Source organism: Streptopelia decaocto (genome assembly GCF_964273445.1).
Source record: "Streptopelia decaocto genome assembly, chromosome: 2".
Lineage (NCBI taxonomy): Eukaryota > Metazoa > Chordata > Aves > Columbiformes > Columbidae > Streptopelia > Streptopelia decaocto.
Genome location: NC_138655.1, coordinates 72,820,467 through 72,846,775, shown reverse-complemented (window position 1 = coordinate 72,846,775; position 26,309 = coordinate 72,820,467). Strand labels below are relative to the sequence as shown.

Here is a 26,309-nt window from a genome sequence, read left to right as displayed (position 1 = left end):
TTTCATATCTCATGATCTCAAGCCACTTTTGTGTGGTGAGGGCAAGAGCTGACAAGTGATTTTTGAATGCATGACGCTGGCAATCCTGTGGTAGCACAAGCCAAGCAGCACAGAGAGAACAGGGGTCAGCTGACACGTCTCTTCACCAGATACTGTTTTTAATAGCTTGTAACTTCACCATGCTTTAACCATAGATGCTGAGACCTTCCATTCCAGGTGTCTGCCTCAGGCTATTTTTCCTCTCTCTCTTTTTTTTTTTTTGAGCCAGAGTAGTTCAGCTGGTTCTGAGATTTTAATTTTTTTCTTTACACTAACTCCAAGGACCTTTTCTTTGAAGAGGACTAGTAACACCATGATTTGGAGCAAGAACTTGAAATCTGGTGGAAGGCCGCCACCGTTTCAAGCACTTGCCTTCTGCTACCACATACTCCAAGAAAAATCTGAAGATATTATATTACGTAAAAGTATCTATGATTCACATGAACAAAGACAGTTAATAACCTGTGAGTGCACACCACAAAAGGTGGTGGGTACAGCTGCATCTCTTAGGTATGTATAATCTGTCTGAAAGGCACCTCCAACGGTCTACCTAATATATCCCTCTGCTCAAAGACAGAATCAAGTATGTGTAGCTCATCCTCTAAACTTTTTTTGAAGTTTTACAAATTAGGTGATGATAGGGATTTCACAGTCTCTTTAATAACCTGCTCCCTTGTGAAACGTCCGTGAAGTCCGAGATGTCAAACTCATTTTCACCGGGGGCCAGATTTAGGACTGTATAAAGGTAGGAATAGATGCATTTATGCAGTCATAAAATTTCCACTTAAATTTGAGAAAAAACTTCTTCTCAGTAAGGGTGACAGAACACTGGAACAGGCTGCCCAGGGAGGTTGTGGAGTCTCCTTCTCTGGAGACATTCAAAACCCACCTGGACATGTTCCTGTGCGACCTCACCTAGGTGTTCCTGCTCCAGCAGGGGGATTGGACTAGATGATCTTTTGAGGTCCCTTCCAATCCCAAACATACTGTGATACTGTGATATTGTGAACTGTAAGGCTGGTGTGCACCCAGTGAAAATGAGTTTGACTGCTCTAAGTTAAATGTTCATTGCTATATCTAAAGCACATCACTTCTTGTCCTGCCCTCAACAGACATGGAGAAAGCAAGCTGATCACTGTAATCTTTGATACTTATTGGAATTCTCTGAATTCCAGTCACGAGCCATTTGTCTCTGGCAAACCTTTTTTCTTACCAAGGGAGGTTAACAAGAATACTTCATTTCTGAGAGTACCACAGGAGATCAAAATAAATTTAACCCGACTGTGATGGTGAACCTTATCCAGAGATATCTGGTATTCAATAAATCTATTTTTCTTCTAATCATGTAAACACTGGCACAAATGAAAACATCTACAACTATATTGTATCTTCCCTAGTGTCATCCTGTGGCATCTAACTACTGGCTTACAGTCACCCTGTAACATAAGACCGGGGAGAACAGACCAATCTGCCGTAGTATTTAGACAACTCTCTATACTCAGTTTATTGAGTTTTCTCTTTTGCAAACAAAACCACACTAAGCAAAATTGTTTCAAGGCCACATCACAAGCTATGCTTTTGAGAGTGTACACAGATAGCTCTAACTGCATAAAATGCAACAGAACTATCCCGGAATTTGACTCTGGTAGTACAAATAAACACACGTAATCAGCGTCATCCTAAGCACTGCCCGGAGACCAAAGAGCAAGAGCATGAAAACAGAAATTTTAAGTGAATGCGATTATCTCACACAAGGGAATATTAAAAGTAGATGGCTGTTAACTTTCATTTAGATGACACGCCTAATTCCCTAAACAGTACCTGGCCACGTGTGGTGAAATCCTTGACAGCAGATGGCATTAACTGACGACCTGGGACTTGACATGGTTTAAGAGAAATCACATTTCCAATCACTTCTACATCACTGTACTTGATCATTCTTTCTAACCATTTCTAAACTGCAGAAGCATATCATGAACGATGTAACTCCTGCCATCAATGAGGGTATAAAAGTTAGAGTACATTAACAGCAAACAAAGCCCTGAAAAGGTAAATGATATATAGTTTTTAAGCCTTTATAGGGAAAATAACTGTTCCCGTCATTTAAGAAGTGACTGCCAAGGTTACTAATGCACAAGAAGTCTTGATGACTTTTTTCAAACTTAAGTTCTGTAATTTTCTTCTGGAACCTGATCTTGCAATTATACAGATACTATGAAATTAAAAACACCCATACACATATCCTAAATGTATCTGAGAAATGTTTGGAATTCAAAATGACATTGTTTTTTCCCTGATAAGTTTGTCCACAAACATATATAATAATAGCTATGACAGATTCATTAAGTAGGAAACTACTGGACTATCTGCTTCATTTAGATTCATTGATACTGTTTGAGTAACACATATTCAGACATACACTGAAGACACGATTTTTTAAATATGGTCCCAATGAAACTGCTCTAACACTGCTCTGCTGAAGCCCTGTTTGAACTAGAGAAACCTTGTGTGATAAGACTTTGTGCTGAAGCTTCAAATCCTCTGATAAGTGTCCCTGGGTGTACTTCTAAATATTTTTTCCAAAGCTGATTTATTACATAAACAAATTCCACATCAGAGCTCCACCTCGTTCAGCACTTGGGATGTGTTTTTTTGCTTTTGATTTATGAAAACACGAAGGCCCCAAAAATAAAACCAGCTAATTTTAGCACTGCATTGCAAATATCGGGTTTCAGCATGATCAACTGTTTATTTGAGGACAGTGACACCAAGTGGCAGAGATGACTTAAACTCCTTTTTTTCCCCCAGCAGTTCTAAATTCCAGCTCTGTCCGCCTTTGGCATAGAAAAAGCAGAATATAGTTAACTGTGCTGCAACTTCCAACTGCTTTATTTGTATGTTGTATTTATACACCAGTGTATTTCAATAGCATTTGGGTTGTGAAAAATCAACCCAGATACAAAGCTCATCTGCTTAGCACAAAACTGGAGCAGATTAAGGGCAAAGATTTCTGCTTAATTTACAATACACCATTAGATTTCAGATCCTTTACTGACAATGGCATAATGAACTGCTGCAGTCTGAGGATTGTCATGGCAAATTCCTTTCTTGCATTTTTATACTCTCTCAGGTTTTAATACGTTCTTCTTTTCCCACCTTTATTTTTGCTGATACTGTGAACAAATGTCCTTTCACCTCAAGCGTAAAGTGTTGACTTTCCCATCTTGACTTTGAAAATCTGCTTCCTCATCAACAATCCAAAGTATTTTTAGAGGCATTAATAATTCCAATAATAATTAGATAAATATGACACTGAGAATGGTTTGGTGGTTAAAAAGCAAATACAATTTGTGCTTAAATAAATACTAGGGATCTGTTCTTTCTTACACATTTATTCCATTCCTTCATATTGCACAGTTTGGTTTTGGTTTTGACTTTTTTTTAAATAAATCAATACCCAGAAGAGAATTATTGTTTTTTCTACAATTCAGCGCACTTCAACACCGCATAATAGAGAAAAGGATTTAAATTAAGCATACCCTTACCTCAGTTGTACCTCATGAGTTGCCTATTTCTTTCTAAGCAAGAAATATTTTCCTGATTCAGCCAATGCACCTCCTGGCACTATGCTGAAGGCAATGGCAAACTATTTTCCTTTCAGAAATAAATCTGCAATTTTGGCTTTGATTACTGCACAGCACATGCAAAATACTTTCAGATGACTCAAAACAGTAACATAAAGTAGACCTGAGGAAACTGCAAAACAGGAAGCTTTTACTGGGTGACATTTTGCCAAAAGTCCTATCTTAGCTCAATGAAACTTCTATATAATGAGCTCTAAATGTGTATTTTGTATATGTGGTTATGTAAGATACCATGTATTTTGAATAAGGATACTCAGCTCCACCGAAGTAAAAATCTGAGGAAAAATTTTGAGCAAATGGAATAAAGAATTACTCAGAATGATTGAGAGTCTCAAAGTCTAGCCCATAAGGAACCAAGCTGAACTTTTTAAATTACAAAGTGCTGTCATTGTTGTTTTCATTAAGTTAATACAAGTTATCTAAGCCAACTAGTTATGCCAAATTTAAAGTACTTCGGAATTTTTCACCTAAGACATCACAATTGTTGACTTTTTCCTTGAAGCCCATCTAGCGTTTTCAAAGGATGGACCTTCTGTACTGCTGAGTGGATCTGTTAGACTTATACATCTTCTGCAAGCTTTAACAGAATAGTTTCAAAATGAATGGAACTATGTCAATACATTCATTTAAGTATGTGCTTCTGTCTTGGCAGCATGAGTGCTCATATAAATATGAGTGTCAAGCCAGAAGTGAAAGACAAACACTGAAGAATGGCTACATTGTTCCTGAAGATGAAGTGTTTCTTTCTGAGGAAAGCACCACACACTAGCGTGAAAGACCATTCAGAGTTATCTGAACCACCTTCATATCCTCACTTGGAATCACTCCTCTTCTTCCTCCTCCTCTTTTAGTATTTGGGTATCAAGATACTGAGATTAATTCATAATGACAATTAATATAAAACAGAAGATTAATTTATTTTAGCAGAGCTTGTAATGTTTTTTCTATATTTTTACCTAGTATATTTCAATTACCCACGTCACCAATTGCTAGTGGAGCTCTCTCACTAAAACATTCATCTTTATAGCGTTATCCAAATTTTTAGTATCAGAAGCAGCTTTCCCATTTCGGTACCCTTCCATTAAGAAGTCTTCAAAGATTTGTAGAGTTAGGGTTTTTTTAACCTCACAATCACTTCTCCATCTGTTTCCCCTTTTTGACTTCTTCTGTATTATCCCTTTTATCTGGGATTTGTTCTCTCACTCCTCAGTTTTTTCCACAATTTTCTGTCACCCTTCTCTGTGGCTACTGAGCTGTACAGTTTGTGGATCGGCATTCCTTTTCTAAATATTTGTTTGTGAAAGGGGGATTCAGAGCTGAACTTCACATTTCAGGCTTCTATCACGTCATCAGAGTCTTCTCCAGGTTGTGAAAATATGGTAACAAAAAACCAAGCAATTAAAAAAAGCAACAAAAAGACACGCCATTTATAATGATTCCTAATCCACTGGAACAGTCTAACAAAAATACGTAGGGTTCACACTTTCTAATTAAATTCCTAAATCCTCAAAATTTAGTAACCTGTCAGGCACTTAAAAACATTTCTAAATGTGGTCGATGGGATTTTAGTACCCCAAAACCCACTGAAGTACTTAACAAAAATCCCTTCTGCTATTTCCAGTGTTTAAAACAAAGTGCTCTCCACCCTCAAAGCTACTTATGAAATGAATGGAATGCCACCATGCTGCAGAAGACATGTGAAGGGATAAAAATGAGAGGTGTGGTTTTATAACAAAAAAAGCCCCCTTTAAATGTCACTGATAAGGCAAACATATCCTTGCACCATGCAGTACTGTCACTTTTTTACAGTCAGAACACCTATGTCCTTGGTTAAATTGCTTTTTTTTCTCACAACTGCTTAGAATTCAACTTCAAAAGAAACTTTATTTCTAGTGAAGCTAGCAAATTTTATTTGAAGACAGCATATTGTATTTTAAATTCATCAAGATACACAAACTGTGCACTCATGTAACTAAGTCTGCTAAGAAGGAAGCTATTTCTACTTCTACTTCGCTAAGCATCAGGAATAGCAGAGGTTTCTGGTTACCAAAACTGCAGGATCTAACAGGAATGAAGCAGCATCTACAAGCCATGTTAGTACTTACATCCAAGCTTCCTTCACTTGTAGATGCAGAACTAAAAACATCCTCCTCACCCCAATCTCTGTTCATCCTCAAGTGTTCTTCTGTCTGCAACACAAACAAGTATCCTACACTGCAGCAGCAAAGGAAAGAAAACAGCAAAAACATGCCCAAGCAAAGCATCAAACCTCACCAAAGAACCAAGACAAACTGTCTCAGTAGCGCTGGACCTGACTGCTGAGAAACTCTGAAGTGTGTATTGCAGTTTCGTGTCAGTGCTACAATGTGGGAATTGTTTTAGGCTTCAGCATTCTAGGTTGAAATAGTACAGGAGTATACTTCAATTATTTTGTATTATTTGCTAGCTACTGAGTTATCTTTTTATATTTGTTGTATTTCCAAGTATTTTCTCCTGACTGCTGTGTGTTGAAGAATATGGTCTTCAAGCATGGGATTAACAGATGAAATATTTCATGTAGATGAGGTTCTTAGGGACGTGGTTTAGAGGGGGACGTGGCAGCGTTAGGTTAATGGTCAGACTTGATCTTAAAGATCTTTTCCAACCAAAACAATTCCATGACTCTACAAAATTTCACTGATGTAGGCAAGGCTCTAAGAAATCCATTAGCAGAAAGGTTTAATAACAAGAATATAAAGAAACAGAACAATTCCTGGGCAAGGAGTTTAACAGGTAGTAAGCAACTCCTGTAGCACCAGGGACCAGACTGCAAATCTCTGCTATATGCAGACACAAGGGAACAAGCAGAGAACTTCTTCCCTGTCACTTGTCAGTGACGGGACTGTTTCTGTGCAGTAGCACATACCCTACCTAAGCCCACGTTCCAATGATTATCTGCACAGGATCTCTGCTCTACCGGATTGCTTAGCAGTGCCAATTTGATCTGGATTTAGCCTCACGCACATCACTCATTTCACATAAAAAGATAAGGAGTTCACACCATCTTTATGGTTTTTTTTATGTCAGCTGCAGGAGAACAGAGGGTAACTGATCCAGCACAAAATTAGAATGGAGAGAACAAGATGATACCTGATCTGGCATTAAGCCTGCCAGCACAAGGTTAACCAAAGAAATACCTTCAACGAATTTGTATCAGCCACGAGAACAGGACTCTGCTTTCATTCTATGTCACAGTGTTTTTAATATAGCAGAAAGTTTTTTCAAAAAGTTAGATCTTGTGCATTGTCATACCACAATCATTGCTCTCAGTGACCTATCTGAGAAAGAAAGCACGTGTGTGGGCATGGGAACCTGAGCGTGGGCCTGTGGCGTGCAGTGACACCTGATCCAGGACGGTTTGCAGCACACACTAAGACTCTTCTTCCCTTGCAAAAGAAATCGCCTTACCCCTGTAACTCTGCAGTCCTACTGCTGTGCAAGACTTTGGACAACTCTTGCTATTAAACAGTACTAAAATACAGACTATGCATGGCCACATGTATGTGCATACACACACAGCATCAATGCTAATCATAATGCAAACAAGGAAAAAAATAAAAAAAATATAAGCAGAACCAACTTAAGTCTTGCGGAGGAGTAAAAATATAAGAATAACTGTAAAGAGCAGAGTTGAGGAACTCTGACCCTTTGATTCCAGTGCCCTGAAATCACAGGGCATCCCATCATATAATCCATTCATAAACCTACCAAATCCTTTCTTAAAATAATTAATTTGCCCTCATTCTGCTAAATCTGTTCAGCAGTTTCACTGTTGTTTTGGCTAGAAATTTTCCACAATACCAAGCCAGATGTATTATGGCTATGTAACACCTGCTTGCTTCCGTGCGCTGCACTATTCGTCAGTTTTCTGTAATTCTTCCGTCTATCTGAGTTCAAACTCCTACAGGTTTGTACTGGAAAGGCAACAATGACTTCTTTGCTGTACTAAACTGAGTGATTTAGTTTATTTTCCAGCAGAGTATTTGTCAGGTAAGGGTCCAATAAAAAAAATGACCAGGTAAATTCACTTGTCAGAATCAACAGCAAGAAAGACATACACCTTTATCTCAGAGTTAGAAACAGTTTCTCATACTTGTTTGCACAGTTCCTTCTTTTTCACGTCAACAAGCGCTCCTCAGTATCCTTAGCATCTACCAAAACTTGTTTTTTGAAAACCCTCGCAGTATCACCTCCTTTGTGTTTGATTAACAAGCATGAGGAAGAGAACAGAAAAAAGAGTTTGCAATCTTGGGACACTCATCCCAAACTCAGGTGTGAGAAGCTCACTGCAGTAACCACACAATGGGGATGCAACTTTTTCTAAGGTTGCAAGAGTAAATATTTTACAAGTTAAATCTGAGCTGCTTCAGGAGTTAGAACTCCAAAAGCACCGACTTCATGACGAAGTTCAGGAAAGTGAAATCAGAGGACAAACTATAATGCAGAAACTGTATGCTGGAACATATTTGGTCCTTCCAGAGCAACTACTGCCCTGCAGCGCGCTCCAGGGGCTCCGGCTGAGCTCCCTTGTTTACTCTCCTATTCCAGGCAGATACCACATCATTTTCCCAGTTACGCTTTTGTTCCCTTCTAAATGGGTAATATTTTCTTATCAAGAATAAATACTCTGAAAGTGACTGACTTCCTATCTCATAAAATACAGTCTCCATGTGTCTGTTCTAACACCTTAAGAATAGCTCAACATCAACGACAGATCAACACAGTAATTCCCAATGTCCATAAAGGAAGCTATTCTCCAGCAAAAGCCCTCCAAATTTGATCATAATCAAAAGGGCAGAGAACTAATAAAGATTTTTGAAAGCTTTCTCCATTTTAAAAACATGACTGAGAAGACTGGAAGGGTAAGTGAAACACCAGTCCATTAGCAAGCATATATTTCTTAGTACTAGTTAACCAGGTGCAGATTTTATTATTTCATTGTAAATGTCTTGGAGGGCTTTTTAAACTAGACAAAAGAAAATTCCCTTTTTACTCTGACATCTTAGAGTATTAAATACCTTACAGTCAAAATCAGTTGACACCGATATTTGTAGCGAAGGATGCAAGAAGTATGGAGTTCAAAGCGCAGTATTTTTTTTATGTTCCAGAGTTAGAAAGTTTTTCTGTATTTAATTTCTGCGATGAACGACAATTTTATCATTAAGGCAACTCAACAGAAGAAAACTATCTTATATGAAATTACTTTTAAAAATTTTCCAACTCAAGATTAATAACAAAGTTAAAAATGCCTAACATGCACCCAGCAGATACTGATCCTTCAGTTTAGCACTGCAAATTATTTCTTCTGTACCTGATTAACTGGTTTTACACACTTGGAGATGGCAATAGCATGACTGTACAGAGATTCCTAAAGATATATATGCTTTAAAAGAGTTTATCACCCATGAGCAGAAGATTTAAGAAGATACTTCTACCTGATATCTTAATTGTTCTGTATTTCATAAGTTCTTTCATAAATACAGTCTCTGGTCTGAGTACTACTAAAAAATGAACAGAAGTTGGTTGAAACTACTGGCGTTTGTTAACATTTTCTGAACCCACAGCATTTAAAAAGTAATTGGTTAACGTGCCTGACTCAATTAAATAAGCAGCTGATATCTCCATCAGGCTGCACTGATTAAACATAGTTTATGCACCTGCTGATTACTCTTTGGAAGAAAGGACAAAATCCCCCAATCTACTGCCACCACCTACAGACATAATACATCTGGAAAGAAAACAACTGTCTTTAGTAAGATAGCATACAGCTGAACACTTACCTTGCTGCTTCTTCTATCAGCTTTAAACAATCCCAGAAGTCTTGTCTTTTCTTTTTCTATTGCATCATTGCTTACTGAAACTTTCCGACTTGGTTCTGAAACAATTACAATGGAATATTTTTTACATTTCTGAAATAAAGATTCAGAAGATCAGTATTTGAAAACATCATGGACTAATAGTGTATTTTTATGAGCTGGAGATGTTATGAAATGAATTATCTACGTAACTGCCAGATCCTGCACTTCTCATCAAATTTTTATTTGCTCTGAGTTTGTTCCAAAATCTAAAGGAGGCAAATACTATAATTTAATAAACTGCAATATTTTCAATTGTAATTTAGTAATCCTTATTAAAAGGCAAAACATGAGCAAGTTGTTTACTCTTCAGAACTCCTTCTTAGATATCTCACTAAAAACTTGTGGAGTACTGTAATACTAAAAAAAAACTTTAGAAAAAAAGATGACAGTGACTGGATTTAACAATTCACAGGTCTGACTTAACACAGTGAAGTTAATGGAAAGACTCTCAATGTATCTGGATAAAGCTCCATGAAGAGGAAAGAGACCTTTCCCTTGGAAAAGGGAAACTAACTTAAACCCTGCTGGTTGTGCTCATCTTTTCTCATCTTGGTGTTTTCACTTCAGGAGGGAAAAGAGGCAAGTATATAGGCATTGCAGGCTGTAAGAGCTCAACCATGCATGTCCTCCTTGAACCAGCTAAGGAACTGTATGAATACTCAGATGGTTCAGTCTCCCTCCTATGTCCCCCACATCAGCTAAGCTGGATGAACAAAATGATAAGGTCATGAATTACAGGGAACAACCATTGGTTTGACATTCAATATAAAGAGTATAAAGCTCTCCCACTTTCTTAATAGATACTGCACAATGCTATAAAGATTTCTCCCTGGTTCCAAACACATCAGAGTATCCCACTATCACATAGAAAGTTTAATGTAGAGAGAAAAAATGTTTTATCTTTTAAATATTTGCTATATTTGTTTAATAACAATTAAGAATAATGTGCAAAACCACTCGCTGGTGGACACAAAACAAATGTTTACTTCACAAAACCTTCATTCCAGAACTTCTGTAAACTGATTTGCACTTCACACAAAGCACATGATTTTCACACAGATGACTTTCGCATATCAACAATGTTAGGGGTTAGAAGGTGTTAAGAACATACAATATTTCTAGGCACAGTAGAAAAGATTATGAACCCAGAGGAAAACAGGGAGAAACTATCCCGAAGAAACGCTGCAACTCCACTGCAAAAAAACATAGTAATAAATTAATACCTTCCTCAAATACTAAGTGCTGCCCGTGCTCATTCATCTGAAACTGCTGTTTTTCTGTTCTGCGCTGGAATGAAATGTGGATCGTGATTCCCCTCCCCACATAGTCTTCAAGTATGACAATGAAAGGCTGGCATAAGGTATCTCAGTGACAGCTGATCATCAGCGTTACCACTAAACATTGTACAACACCAATAAATTGCGATTTTAAACGTAGCATATCATCTCAAAAAAACAAAGAATCTTTATAGAGCCGTAATATTTGTTCTTAAATAAATACAGTAGGTATTCTCTCTAGTATTACGCTCTGTATAAGAGGAAGTCACAGCAAGTAATGACAGAGGATTAGGGGAAAAAGTGCTGGCATTAGCGAAGCTCATGGCTTATTGCCTCTTGGGTAAGATTCGTTCAAATGGCTGTCAGATACCGGAGGTGGACTTTCCTTCCTCCCTCAAAATTTAAAGAAGTTATCCACAGTTTTGGTTATGTTGTGTTTACTAGTAATGCAAAGAAGCAAAGCCCATTAGAAATGAACCATACCTTTCCTGAGGATAATTAATTTAAGAAACGTATCATAACACACTCAGTGGGAGAAAAGGATATACTGAATATTTTCTGTTTAACTAGAAGCAGAAGCACCAATGTAGTCTAATCAAACCCCACCTGTCACAGCAATTCAGAAGTCAGCATCTATCCAGAGTTACCCAACATGTCTGCATAGGTTTGATATTAAAATGCTTTGTTGAATGTAAACTGGAATCGGTGGAAGATCTCGTAGATCTCAAAATATTCTGTCTTTGCTACTTAAATAAATTGTGAACCCAAGAGACTGCTGAAATGTTAGTATTTCTGAAATTCAACTAATCATGCTTTAGGTAACCTGAAAAAGCTTGGAATATTGTTAGAAACACACCATTCTACAGAACAGCAAAGTGACAGGATTTGTTAATTACTGGCATTTCAATGGCCATTACTGAAGAAGCAGTATGCACAGACGTGTTTATTCCAACCAAAAGCACAGACATGCTAGCAACACTTGCAAAAGACAACACAGATAGCTAGTTTCTCTACAGCATTTTACACAACATTCTTAAAGATCCATCTACCAAACCCACATTAAACACAGTGTGATGGGGAAGTTTTCCCTCAGTAGCGTTGTACAGTACCTCTATAGTTCAGAGAAGGTTCAGACTGAGTTTTTGATGGAGGAACTGGAAAAGGCAGGCAATGAAAGGACAAAAGAAGACACATTAAAGTTCTAATATTGCCTCGTAAGTTACAATATCCATTGATTACTCCTAGTAAAGTTTTCCTAAGCATCACAGAAAAAAAATATTGACCAACAACAGATATGCAGAGCTGCTACTAGAAGCAGTTGAGCTGTCTTTGTATTATTTCCCGATTCACTCATGAAGCTGCTTCAACTGCTAAATCAAATTAAGCAAGCAGGTGGCAGCAGAGCTTGCCTTTTAATAGTCCTTCAGCACTCGGTATTTCTGTTTCACGTAAGGAGAGAATGAGAAGCACAAAGTTTTTCTAGAACCTGCTCTTACAAGCACAGCCCACGCTGTCAGCACCTATGATGCCTTACTCATTAGTGAGAATGTGTTTTAAAAATCCATCTGTTCTGATAACTAAAACAGACTGGACATCTACTCAATGCACAATTCATAGACCAACTGCTACTGAAACCAATGGGATTATTCCTCTTGGAGATTACAAATGAGAACACAGGAAGAAAGAATTTGCTGGAGTAAAGGAAACCTTTTGTAAATTGCACGTGTATTTACTGGCTTTCTCATCAGACACCATGGTGGAGAGTAAGAGGAAGGCAGAGAAGTCTGAAGTACACTCAGGATTATGAGGATTTTATCATAATGAAAGATACACTGAAAGGTTAAAAAAGAATAAAATATAAAGAAAAATTCAGAATGCAGAGAGCAGCACATTATGAAGTGTTATATAACTTGCTGCTATAAACCTAGCCCTGAAGTGAAGTCTTGGTTTTGACTCCCCAGGCTACAACCAGATTCAAGGATGAACATTGCACCAGTATATACACCATCACTTTCATTTTAAAGGAAAAGACTTTAAGTAAGATTTAGGCTAATTGGTCTATAAGTTGTCCCTGAAGTATGCCGAATGAATCCTGTTGAATACTCTGCATGTTCAATATGTTGCTCCAAAATGGTTGGCTTAATTACTGTAAACATGTCTCAAAAAACCAAACATGCAATTGAATTATGACATGTTGTCAGCCACTTTTTTGAGCATCATAACAATTCAAAGGAAAAGGAGATATTTAGTTTACTTAAAAGTCTAAACTCATTGAAATTTGACTCACACAGAGGTAGAACTGTCACTTACCAAAGCAGTTTGAAAGAAGAGACAGAATGTCAACATAAATAAATAACTTTATAAATAAAAAATAAGCCTCCTGCTCAGTGCCTACAAGACTGACATTATCTAAACAATATAAAGGAAATTTACCGATTGAGACAAACTGTAGGAGACAATTTTAATGAATATCACTTTCTGACCTCAAAGAAATAGCACTTGTCAATGTGTATTTTTAAGGTAGGTACTTTAAAGCACATCGCATAACTACGCTATTTGAATACACAATCGGGCTGGAAAAAACTTAAGCCCAAGAAGCTGCCACTTACAATATTGTCTATGAGAACACAAAGTGAATAAATAAAAGAACAAAATTTTAAATACCAATACCTCTTTGCTGCTCTTCACTAAACCATCAATAACTTCTCTCTTTGGAGGGACTGCCTCTGAACCTATCCACAGTTTGTTTCGCACAAGCCCCAGTCTGTCGCCTCTGCCTCTCTGCTTTTGCAGCTGCCATGTCTATGGCATGTCTTCTTTCTTCCTCTCCAAACCACAGCACAGGTGTGTGACAGGCTCTGCTCTGATGAGGCCCCCGTGTTACACACACCTGTACTGACAGCAGCTCCAGGAGGTAGCAAAGCTCCTCCTCTGGCCTTGCCCCAGGCCAGCCTGTGACCCACCAGGAGCCAGCCCAGCCTGGCACGGCGCCCAAGAGCAGCCAGGGATGGCTGGGCACGCTGCTGTCCTGGCTGCCGCTCTGGGCACAGCTCTCTGAACAAACCCGCACTGCTCTGCAGTCTGAGATGTCACTCTGCTTTTCCAGCTGGGCCCCAAAGGAATGAGAGCACAAGTGCTTTTAAGCTGCCCGTAATTTTGTTGGCATGTAATCTAACCGTGCAGCGACCGCCTTCAGTCTCAGCTCACCTCTTTTTCTGTCCCACGCATACAGCTCCTTGATCCCCAGCTCCTCCAAGGACTTGGTAAGCTCCAGCTCCTCCCCAGTGATGCCATCTCGCAGAAGAACAATGTGCTCTTGACTGACTTCACACTTCTCACAAATAGCTGGGATAATGCTGTGGAGAGGCACCTCTGGACTAACTCGAACCACAGCTTTCTGCGTTTTCAGGTAGTTCACAACCAGCCTCACAGATTTCTGCAAAAAACATACACAAACTCTCAGCCGTCACTCCACGATAGCTAGTCTCTCTTACAATGAGAAAGACACTGGGGACTGCTATATCGTCTATACTCCTCCCAGGCAAACCTACCCAACATGCATACTATTGCAAAAAATATTATTTAAAAAAATATTATTAAAAACCTCAGAATTCCCTTGTCACTAAGGAGACATTTACAAGAACATGCAAATATGGACAAGGAATCAGAAGCAGATGTAATTTGTGAATGTTTAGAAGTACCAATCTGAAAGGCATGACAGTATAATTAGCTATAGTGATTAAAAAAAAAATCAGCAAACGTATTTGGAAAATGGTTACTTCTGAATCTTGTCAATACTGTGAAACACTATTATTAACTATCAGTCTTCTCCCATACCTTCAATAAAGATGGTAAACCAAATACCACCAAAACCCTACGTACCTCCACAGAATCCCATGACCCTAATTTCAGGCACTACAGCAAATTTCTGTCACCTTGGCCTTCAACAGAGGGTTATTTATAAGATCAGATTTCCATCTATCCAACCACATGCAACGTAACATTTTATCTAAATGCTGGAGTCCAGACCAGCACCTGCCAGTCTGCATGCAAATCAGTTAAGCTAGTAAAGCAGGTTATAGTCAATCTCAAGCCTTTCCCATCTGGTTTCAACATGCAAAGGTTGGAAGAACTGCTTGAAATCACAGGAACACAATGATGCTTCACGGCATCATTTTAGCCCTACAGAGTACCAACCTCAGGGGCCCTTGGCAGAGGTCGCTTTATCTTCTCTTCGGGAACCTTCTCTTTCAGAAGTACTGTCTGTACGTCCAGTGCTCCTATTAAAGTGTTTGGCTTGTAACTCAGAGGCTGTTGGGTTCCTGAAGACTTCAGTTCAAGACTGTGTTGGGATGGATTTAAGCGATACTGACTGCATAAATCAACCAACAGATCCATCACAGCTTTACTGCAAGGAAGAAGACATTCACCATTAGCATGAGAAAAAACAGTTGCTAAAAATTTACCTTGCTTTTAACATGGGGGAAAAAAAAAAAACAGTACAAGCTGTGGATGTGTCAGTAGTTAGCCATCTTTGGGAGGGAACAGTGCTAATGCTTTGAAACGCCAAACAGATCAGATAAAATGTTAGTAATTAAATATATTCCCACTTCAGTGTGTGTTCATGAGCTGGAAATTAACTGCTCACTATGAGGCAGACAACAGTGCCAATAATCATAGAATCATAGAATCATTTCGATTGGAAAAGACCCTCAGGATCATTAAGTCCAACCATAACCTGACCTAACTCTGGTACTAAACCATGTCCCTAAGAACACTGTCTAAATGCCTTTTAAACACCTCCAAGGATGGTGACTCAACCACTTCCCTGGGCAGCCTGTTCCAATGCCTGACAACCCTTTCTTTGAAGAATTTTTTCCTAATATTCAATTTAAACCTGGCACAACTTGAGGCTATTTCCTCTCATCCTATCACTTGCTACTTGAGAGAAGAGACCAACACCCTCCGTGCTACAGCCTCCTTTCAGGTAGTTGTGGACAGCGATAAGATCTCCCCTCAGCCTCCAGCACCTCAATGTTGTTCTTATGAAAACTGAACACAGGATTCAAGGTGGGGCCTCACCAGCACTGAGTACAGTGGCACAATCACTTCTCTAGTCCTGCTGGCCACACTATTCCTGATACAAGTCAGGATGCTGTTGGCCTTTATGGCCACCTGGGCACACTACTGGCTGATACTCAGCCAGCTGTCAATCAACACTCCCAGATTCAGATAGCACTAAGAAACATAAGCCAAGAACAGAAAAAGTACATCCTGTCTGTTAAATCCATGCATTAAATTCTCCAATTCATACTCTGTTTTTTAACACAAAGACAAGATATAAATAAATGATGCACTCATGGTACGATTTAAAACATCACCTAATGCAACTGAAGATGGAACATTTAAATCTGGAACAAAAGGCAGATGGGAATATTTTTTCCAGCTTACTGCTTCAAGTTTCCTCCCTTCTATCCATTTGACACCAGCAATATTTCCAAGTACAAGAGATCCCTTGCTTTTTTTTTTTTTTTTTGGTGGGGATACTAACACGGTATAAAAACATCTGGTTTCAAGTATTCTCTTACTGCAGATGTGATTCTTAAACCATGAGGTTAAAAGAATCAGTCACTGCCCCTCTTATTCCACGCCTCTGCATGGATGTACTCTGTTTTGTGTCAATAACTCAACATGCACTAGAGCTTGATACTGCCAGAGACAGCAGATATGAACTGTGTTCCTCCACACTCCAGAAATTCTCTTCAACCAAGGTATTGAAGAGCTCTTTGTTTTCAATGTTCCTCCCTAAAATTCCATCCAGGATCAGAGAAAACAAGTTTATAAAAACTGGTTATGTTTCTGAAAAGTTTTGGGTTTATAAACCAGTATCTACCATCAACAAAACAACATAAGTTGAAAAAAATAATCATCAGTACCTGAAACCTGTAATATATATGGAGTATTTTTCTTCTAGCAGAAGTCAAAGCAAGTGCATAGAACATGTATTTGCCAAATGAACTGGAATCTCTTCTAACATGTAAACTGGAAAAACTGTATACAGATTCAAAATGCAAGCAATTTCAAATAAAATAAAATCCTTCAAAGGTTATTAGCTACCAGCATTACATCCATAGCTCAAGAACTGCTCTTCAACTGCAAGCTGTCAGCACTTGGGAACCAACTGTGTGGTTGGATGATCATCTTCTATGTATACATTGTTGGCCAACAAGTGGAAAACATACATAGGTGACAGCTCTTCCTACACAAGAGAGTAGAAAGGACCTTCTTTACAGAAACCTATTTCAAGTTTAACCGAGTTACACAGCATGGGCTGAAAAAGCGGCAAATGTAGAAAATCTGAAATAGGTGATTGCGTTGAAAAGAGAACACAGTGAGAAGGTGATGACTGGAGATCAAACAAGGAGAACAGATGCCATTAATATGTATTGGAGGCTTCAGAAAAATAGAGCATTGTGGTAATTGCTAACCTAGCGAGAATCTAAATAGAAATGTGTAGTATCTAAAACTGAAACTGTATCAGGTCATTTCATCATGACATATTCTGGCACTGTGTCCAAGTTGCAAAGGTCTGTTTTCCACAACCAGGTCGAATTTACATGTAACATGCCACAAACCAACAGAAACATTTACATCTACTAAGTCCAAACTACAGGAGAACCCCAGCTACAGTGATATTTACATGAATATTCATTATGTTGTGCAGCAGCAAGCATTTAAGGAAGCGTCAGTCTGCCTGATACAGATCTCAGCTTGTCTGTTTACAGACATAGTTCTTTTAAAGGGAAATTTGCATGTGTTTTTTTCCCCTCAGCCTTAGTACTATTGTTTCAGAGAAAAGCAAATAACCTGGCAGAATCTCAGTAGATGGTGTTCTAGGTGCTAGACATTTCTCTTTGAAGTAGAACACTAACATATTTCCATAGTGCATAATATTGTCATAATTCATTCCAATTTGGACAGTTATCTTACCTCATGTAAACTATTTCATTAAAAACACTTTAAAAAAAAAGAACAGCACTTGAAAAAGGACTTTTTAATGACATAGTTCGTCAAAAGAACGGTTTGTGATTCTGTGCACCTTCCCGTGAAATTATGAAATACGTCCAGCAAGCAACAACACCACCATTGCAACAAGAATCCACACCAGCCATCTCAGAAAATAGGTTGCAGACAATCATGCAAGTTAAACGAATTTGTCTGGACAATGAACAACTTAAAAACCAAGGCAAATTTGAGGTTTCATCTTACTGCTGATAACAGAGCAGGTACGCGTTCAATATAACACTTCAGTAAGTCAGTAACATCCCATCCTGAGTCATGCTGCTCAGAAAACACAATTTTTCCACAAGCTCCATCTGTACCATTTACAAGCACAAATTAAGCAGTCTGTCCAAAGTTTTTGAAACAACTTCAAGCGAATAGTATGCTCTTCCCAAACCTAAATTTGGGAAAATAATCTCCACAAAACTTCAAAAGGATTAAAAAAAAAAAAAAGAAGGAAGAATTCTGCGATGAATTCTACAAACAAAATTCAAAATTTGTGTGTTTCCAGAGAAGAAAAAGAGCTGGGAAGTCCCTGCAATGAAGTTACTCTTACATCAGATTTCAATTTCACAAACTTGAAAAGTTTTGCTTCGAAACTGTAATAAAGATCAGCTTTATTTTAAATGGGAGTTTTATTTAAAGTAACTCCATGCATATGCCACACACAGAAGAAAGCCACTAAACACAGTGAGAGAATGGTGCTGAGCCACCTACTAATCTAGACCAACTTTTCTTTCTGACCTTGTCTGAATATGGCTCTAGGATGATACAAAGAGTCAGCCCTTCCTTTGCTTCCATCTCATTCCAGACATATCTGCACTTTATTTTAACCTGATTTTGAGACCTGGTAGAGAGCATAATTTACTTTCAATTCAGGCAGGTTTGATCATAAAGGATTAAATCTAAAGCTAAAATGAAGTGAAACGTCTCCCGCCTTTCCAACTACTCAGCCAAGAAACACATTGCTTTCTTATTTTAATAAGATGTTGCTGAAATTTTGGGTGGAGAGACCAAACACTATGTGACAGATGCCAAACACAGAGGACTGATGAACAAATACTACAGCACAGAAATAAAACTGGAGGATGAACGCAATCTAACATTCAGAGAAGATAGTCCAGACAATTATCCTTAGCAAAGGAGAGTACTTAGCTCTGTCCTGATACTCTTAGTAATAAGTTGTTTGACATTTAACACCAATTCTGAACGGTAAAAAATAACTACTTTGTCAGCAATGTTTATCAGGCTGAAGTCCTGGTCAAGTTTATTGTGTCAGACCACTTGAATCCTGCTGTTTACCAGTAAAATGCAGCAAAGATCTATAGTTTAAGAGGCAGAAAACAACTGAGTTGATCTGGGTGTGGCTTGGCCTCATCTTCTTGGATCACACAGAGAAATCCATTTTAAACTACAGCCTTGTACATCTTGGAAATAAATGTGTAGGATAAAGTTGTACTCTATCAAATGGCATTGACTTGACTATTACCTTCTACTTTCATGCTACAAATGCACATTAAAAAAATCTCAAACTGGAGGAAAGAATCTTCTTTATTTAGAGCAATGCCAAACACTCGTTAGGAATCTAAAGACACAAATGACTGGAAAAGAAAAGCAGTAGTGTAAAGAGGGTGACCTCAAGTCTCTGACACGTTGACTATCTGCATTTAAAAACCAGCATTAATCATTATTGTTTTCTTATGCTCTGAAGTACAACAGGCATTTTATGAAAATACTAGTTTTCCTACACAACCAGAAAAGTATACACTAATTAGCAAATTGCATCAAAAGAAGTAAAGGAAGCATGATAAACAGATATTCATAAATGCTTTCTATTTCTTTCCTTATTTTGCTAATGCATATTTGGCTCTTTATTTCCATAATTGAGCAAGTCCACAGAAGGAACATCAAGATGACACACAAGAAGAGGCAGAGGATTGGGTTTGTTGAACCTTAATATGAGAAGCGTGAAGGGAAATTTGTTGCTGTCTATAAGTACCAACCTGCAGGGTTACAGAGCCAGGCTCTTGGTGGTGAACAGCATGAGGACAAGAGACAAGTGCCAACATAGGAAATTCCATTTAGGTACAGGGAAACATTTTTTTTCACCACGAGGATGGTCAAGCCCTGGAACAGAGAGGTTTGGAAACCTCCTCCCTAGAGGTATTCAAACTTGCCTGGAGACAGCCCTGAGCAACCTGCTCTTGTGAGACCTGCTCTGAGCAGGTAGTTAAAGCAGGAAGTTACAGTGGCCCCTCCCTCTCCAACCTAAATTATTCTGAAAATTATTCTAGGTTTGGTTTTTTTTAAAGCCTACAATGAGCTACTCTAGTCTTGACCTGACCCCTATTTAGTATTTAGTTAAGCACATTTTTAACCCTTTTGCTATATGTGCCCTGTTTATCTTCTTCTAACAACACCTCTCTCATGTTTTGCCAACCTGGTCTAATTTTACACCTTCAGTCTTTCTTGAGACACGGTTTTGTATGTTGAACTGCAAGCCGACAATTAATATAACTTAAGAGTCTTTTACTGAGAATTATGTGAGAATATTCTTTCTGTGATGACATTAGCTTTATGCTCTGCACTGAGCTCTGTTCTCCAGTATTTGCAGAACATGACTACAGCTTCAGCTAGTTTATTATTTGTTCTAGTATTCTGCTCTCTCTGCATCACCTGGATGAGAGAATTTGTGTAACATGTAATTCTTCACGGAAAGGGTTGCTGGGCATTGGAACAGGCTGCCCAGGGAGGTGGTGGACTCACCGTCCCTGGAGGTTTTTAAACTGAGACTGGACATGGCACTAAGTGCCATGATCTCGTAAATGGACTGGAGTTGGACCAAGGGTTGGACTTCATTATCTCTGAGGTCTTTTCCAACCCTGTCGATTCTGTGATTCTGTGACTCGATGATCCTGAGGGTCTCTTCCAACCAAAATGATTTTATGATTCCATGTAAGATAACAGCAGGAGTAACTACTGTTCAGTCTACTCTTCTGCATTTTGGTCATCCACGTGCTGACAACTCCAAACCAAATATCATTTTAGCTTCAAACATCCCAGTTTTTCTGCAATGTATTTCAAATACTACTGACTTCTCAAGGTGCTCACACTAAATGTCTGTATCTTTGTTAATCAGGAAATCTTCCTCAGTGTCACTCAGTGTGAACGGAGACAGATGCATGATCCATTTATTTACAGGTTACCCACTGAAAGTATTACCTGTGAGAATCACAAAAAGAAAAGGTTTCTGGTAACTCCTGTGAGCTTTTCCACTTATTTTCTTTTTAAATGTCTAGCCATTGCCTCTATCAGACCTGCTAACAGTTTGTGTGGATCTGCTGCAGGTCTATATTAATTAAATAAGAAAGTGGCCAACGCTCTGCCCATCCTTTCAGCACATCAGTTAGTGCTCGTACAACAGTAGAAATATAAATTACTTGTGGGGTATCCTATAATCCTTTTCAGGGGGAGAAGGCTAACAGTTTTTCATGAACACTTTTACATGTCTTACAGTAGAGTTGATAGGGACCAATTATGTCAAAAAAGAAAACTGTTTTTTAATACCATTCTATTGCTGCACACACTTCTTAAGGACTCAACTTTGTTCTAAAATCTGCACTACGTATTTTCAAAATCTCGAATAAATTGTGTGTTACAAGATGGCAATAAACTCTTTAAGAGGTTGTCACCTTGAGTTAATTTCTATTAATAAATCTACTTTAAAATTCCAGATTCCAATAAAATAATTTAAAATAGCACACACTTTCTTTTTTTCTTTGAACTATCTTTCAAGACAATGAGAATTTTTTGCCCTCTTGGTGATACTTATAGGAACTTTCTATATAGAGAACAAAGTAAAATTAACAACATGCTGTTGTGCTTACATACAACAAACAAATTGAACGAGGTAATTTTGACTTTTAACTTGGTTCATTTACAATAACCTTAAGTGATACTAATTAACTGGAACAGTTACATTTTCAAACATCCTCTAGTATACTTCACTGCACTGTGAACTGCAGAAATTGCAGAATCATTTTTCATTATGATGATGCCCCGGGCAAGGTTTTGTAAATTTTTTCTGCACGAGAAAAGCTACATCACCAGGGTACCCAAAAGCAGATTTTGCAGAACGCAGTTTTAAGATGGCATCGAAAATACTGAAGATTTATAGCAGTGTAAACAACAGCAGAATTTTTCTGAAATGTCTTTCCATTTTATCATCGTAGATAAAAAGAGTGAACAGGGAAAATAATTTATTACCTGCACTGGCTCCCATACTTCCTTCAAACTAAAAGAAACACATTTGTTTTAAATCCAGTATCTTCACCATTAAATGTTTACCTCTGCGTATCACTGTACCTCGTAGCTGTCCAGTTTGCAATGTCAAAACAATGCAAAAAGATTAAGCAGCTTGGGCTTTCACCCAAACCTGGAGTCTTAAGGCAGTTCATCCCCTAAAACTTTCCACTGCTCTTGACTTGTTTTTTTTATTCCACATCCTTAAAAATGTAAACAGAAAATTTCACCTTCCAGTGGTCAGAAAGAACAGCAGCACATGCCAGGTCTGTTCACAGACTGATGCCACTGTAAGGCAGGGCGCATTACAGGGTATTCCTTACTTCATAACTTGTTAGGATTATTTATTCCCCTCAGTTTCCTTAATCTTCAGTTTCCCACAACTGGCCACCCACAACCTCTGCGCTGACAACTATTCAAGATTTTAAATGTACTTGAGCTAAAGTTCACAGTGGAAGCAAAATAATTGGCAGCACAGAGGTAAGCCTATTTGGGCTGCCTTGTTGTGGAAGGACACTGCTGCTTGACTAGAGTACCTGACTGTAAAAGTTCGTCATGTAGATGCTCATGTGCCTAAAAGTCGAGCCACTGAGGAACATCGAAACAACCAGCAAGCAGATCAGGCTGCTAAGATTAAAGTAGCTGAGGTGGATTTGGACTGGCAACATAAAGGTGAACTTCTAGCTTGGTGGGCCCATGATGCTTCAGGCCATCAAGGACGGGATGCAACAGATAAATGGGCTCATGATCGAGGGGTGGACTTAACCATGGACACAGTGCCTGACGTTTGTCACTCACTCTCCACCTCAAGTGTTCAAGATAGCCCTGAGGGAGAACACCTACTACCTAGGTTAGGCACTGGTGATACTCAGATTAGCACAACCAGGAATTCAATTGCTGCCTAAATCAGGGGCCTAGACCTGTCACACAGTCAATAGAGAAAACTGGGCACCTTCACAGAACAAGGACAAGAACTAATTGGTTGGGTAGAGTGCTTAATATAGGTAATATAAATAACCCCACAAAAATGTCTAAGGTTTAATTTTCGACATTTCTTTCAGGTTTTAGTCTACAAACTAAAGTCTCTAATAAAATGCTCAGGCTCCGTGTATGTGATAGCAATGGTAGTAATAATAAACATCTGTGTGAGAGACAGAATATTTATTGTACAGGGATCTTCCATTTATTCTCTGCTCCTGTAGCTTGTACATTCTTCAAAAGGTCACATTAAACTACCAGTCTTGTAGTACTTTTGGAGCGTTTTGTTTGGTGGGTTTTTTTTAATTTGTTTGTTGTGTTTTGTTTTTTGGGTTTTGGAGGGTGGGGTTTTTTTGTTTGGTTGGCTGGTTTTGTTTTGTTTTGGTTTTGGAGGGAAAATATTTTCTAACTATATGGCAATTACGTACCTCTCTATACAAAATGCTACTTGAAGATCAGCCTCTTGTCAGCTCCCAGGTGGCTTGTGTTTGCCACTGAAATATCAACTTTCTATGAGATCTAATGACCAATGAGTTTCATGTCCTGTTCTATTTTCCAGGTCTATTCTCTTCCGTCTCTCATTAAGTCCAAATTTCCCCATAAAAACTCGATCACTAAATATGTAACTTGAGAGCTCTGATAAGCACTGCTTTCCTTTAAAATCTTTACCATCAGTTTGGCTTTGGGGTTGACCCACACAAGTTGCACTTGTCTCCTGAGAATGGCTAAGAGAACACTAATTTCTACAAGAAAAGTAGGGGGAAAAATGAAGCACCAGACACTACACACTGCTGTATACATCCTCCTCAGCCATCAAAATACACAAACAGTCAAAACAGACTAATACATCAGACCGAGAAGAGTAGTTCTACAGGAATGCAGACTAACTACTGCAAACCCCAAATACAAAATAAGCAGAGGCCCTGACTTATCAACAGGCATCTACATAATCTTCCTGATCTGGTATCATCACTTTCTACTGTTTCTTAACCACTACTGACCACAACATTGTTTCCTACAGTTTCATCATACTATTGAATATATTTTAAAACTCTTCCAAATTATTTCTTAAAGTAAGAAGTCTTCCTCTTTCAAAACAGTTCCCACAGAGACAATGAAGAGCAGGAAAAAGTCCCATGGTGAAGAATTTCATCTCAAAAATGCCTTTCCAGTATCATTTGCCCTTGATTGTACCTAGTGACAAGGACAACCTCTCTTCTTGTGGAAACAAACAATACACGTTCACATAGAAAAGGCTTCCTAAATACCAGCAGATGCTTTGCTGTCTACACAACAGCAATATATTTATGCAGGCAAGTTCTTAGAATCATAGAATAGTTTCAGTTGGAAGGGACCTTCAAAAGCCATCTAGTCCAACCCCCCTACAATGAGCAGGGACATCTTCAACTAGATCAGGTTGCTCAGAGTCCCGTCCAGCCTGGCCTTGAACTTTTCTAGGGATGGAGCATCTACCATCTCTCTGGGCAACCTGTTCCAGTATTTTACCACTCTCATTGTAAAAAAATTCTTCCTCTTGTCTAGTCAGAATCTCTGCTCCTTTAGTTTAACACCATCATCCCTTGTCCTGTCACAAGAGGCCCTGCTAAAAAGTCTGACCCCACCTTTCTTACAGGCCACAATAAGGTCTCCCCAGAGCCTTCTCCAGGCTGAACAACCCCAACTTTCTCAGCTTTTCCTCACAGAAGAGGTGTTCCAGCCCTCTCATCATTTTTGTGGCCTCCACTGGCCCCTCTCCAACAGGTCCATGTCTTTCCTGTACTGAGGGCTCCAGAGCTGGATGCAGGACTCCAGGTGGGGTCTCACCAGAGCAGAGTAGAGGGGCAGAATCACCTCCCTTGACATGCTGGTCACACTTCTTTGATGCAGCCCAAGATACAATTGGCCTTCCGGGCTGCAAATGTACATTGCCAGCTCATGTCCAATCCACCAGTACCCCTAAGTCCTTCTCCACAGGGCTGCTCTCAATCCCTTCATCCCCCAGCCTGTATTGATACCAGGGGTTGCCCTGACCCAGGTGCAGGACCTTGCATTGGCCTTGTTGAATGAACCTCATAAGGTTTCATAACCTCTCTTCTTGAGCTCGCCCAGGTCCCTCTGGATGGCACCCCATCCCTCAGGCACGTAAACTGTACTACTCAGCTTGGTGCCATCAACAAACTTGCTGCAGGTGTACATGATCCTACTGTCTATTTCATTGATGATACTAAACAGTACTGGTCCCAGCATGGACCCCTGAGGGACACCACTTGTCACCAGTGTCCATCCAGACATTGTGCCATTGACCACCACTCTCTGGGTGCAACCATCCAGCCAGTTCCTCATCCACCAAGCAGTGCACCCATCAAACCCATACATCTCCGATTTAGAGAGAAAGATGTTGTGGGGGACCATGTTCAAGGCTACAGAAATCCAGACAGACAACATCCCTAGCCCTTCCTTTGTCCACTGATGTAGCTACTCCATTGTAGAAGGCCACCAGTTTGGTCAGGCAGGACTTGCCCTTGGTGAAGCCATGCTGCCTGTTCTCAAATCACCTCTCTGTTCTCCATGTGCCTTAACAGAATTTCTAGGAGGATCTGTTCCATGATCTGCCCAGGCAGAGAGGTGAGGCTGACAGCTCAGTAGTTCCCAGGGTCCTCCTTTCTGTCCTTCTTAAAAATGGGTGTGATGTTTCCCTTTTTCCAGTCACCAGGGACTTCCCCTGACTGCCATGACTTCTCAAATACCATGGAGAGTGGCTTGGCTACTACATCAGCCTATTACCTTTGGACTCTGGGATGCATCTCATCACATCCCATGGATTTACAGATGTTCAGGTTCCTTAAGCAGTCATGAACCCGATCCTCATAGTCAGAGGGTCTTTGCTCCCCAGTCCCTGTCTTGCAGTTCATTTTCCACTCAAGAGGTGTGGGAAGAGAGCTTGCCAGCGAAGACTGAGGCAAAGAAGTTGTTGAGAACCTCAGCCTTCTCCTCATCCATTGTTACCGGTTTACCAGTCTTGCTCATCAGGGGGATTACGCTTCCTTTGACCTTCCTTTTCTGGTTTACATACCTGTAGAAGCCCTTCTTGTTATTCTTCGTGTCCCTTG

General features: G+C 39.2%; 1 protein-coding gene across 1 annotated transcript in view; it reads right to left on the bottom strand.

The window, feature by feature from the left end:
- COBL (cordon-bleu WH2 repeat protein) overlaps positions 1–26,309 on the bottom strand; it is a 169,064-nt gene that overhangs the window by 93,601 nt on the left and 49,154 nt on the right. The window contains 5 exon segments of the mRNA XM_082044127.1: positions 5,789–5,872; positions 9,503–9,597; positions 11,967–12,011; positions 14,065–14,293; positions 15,055–15,265. Of these exon segments, the coding sequence (XP_081900253.1) occupies positions 5,789–5,872; positions 9,503–9,597; positions 11,967–12,011; positions 14,065–14,293; positions 15,055–15,265 (664 nt within the window).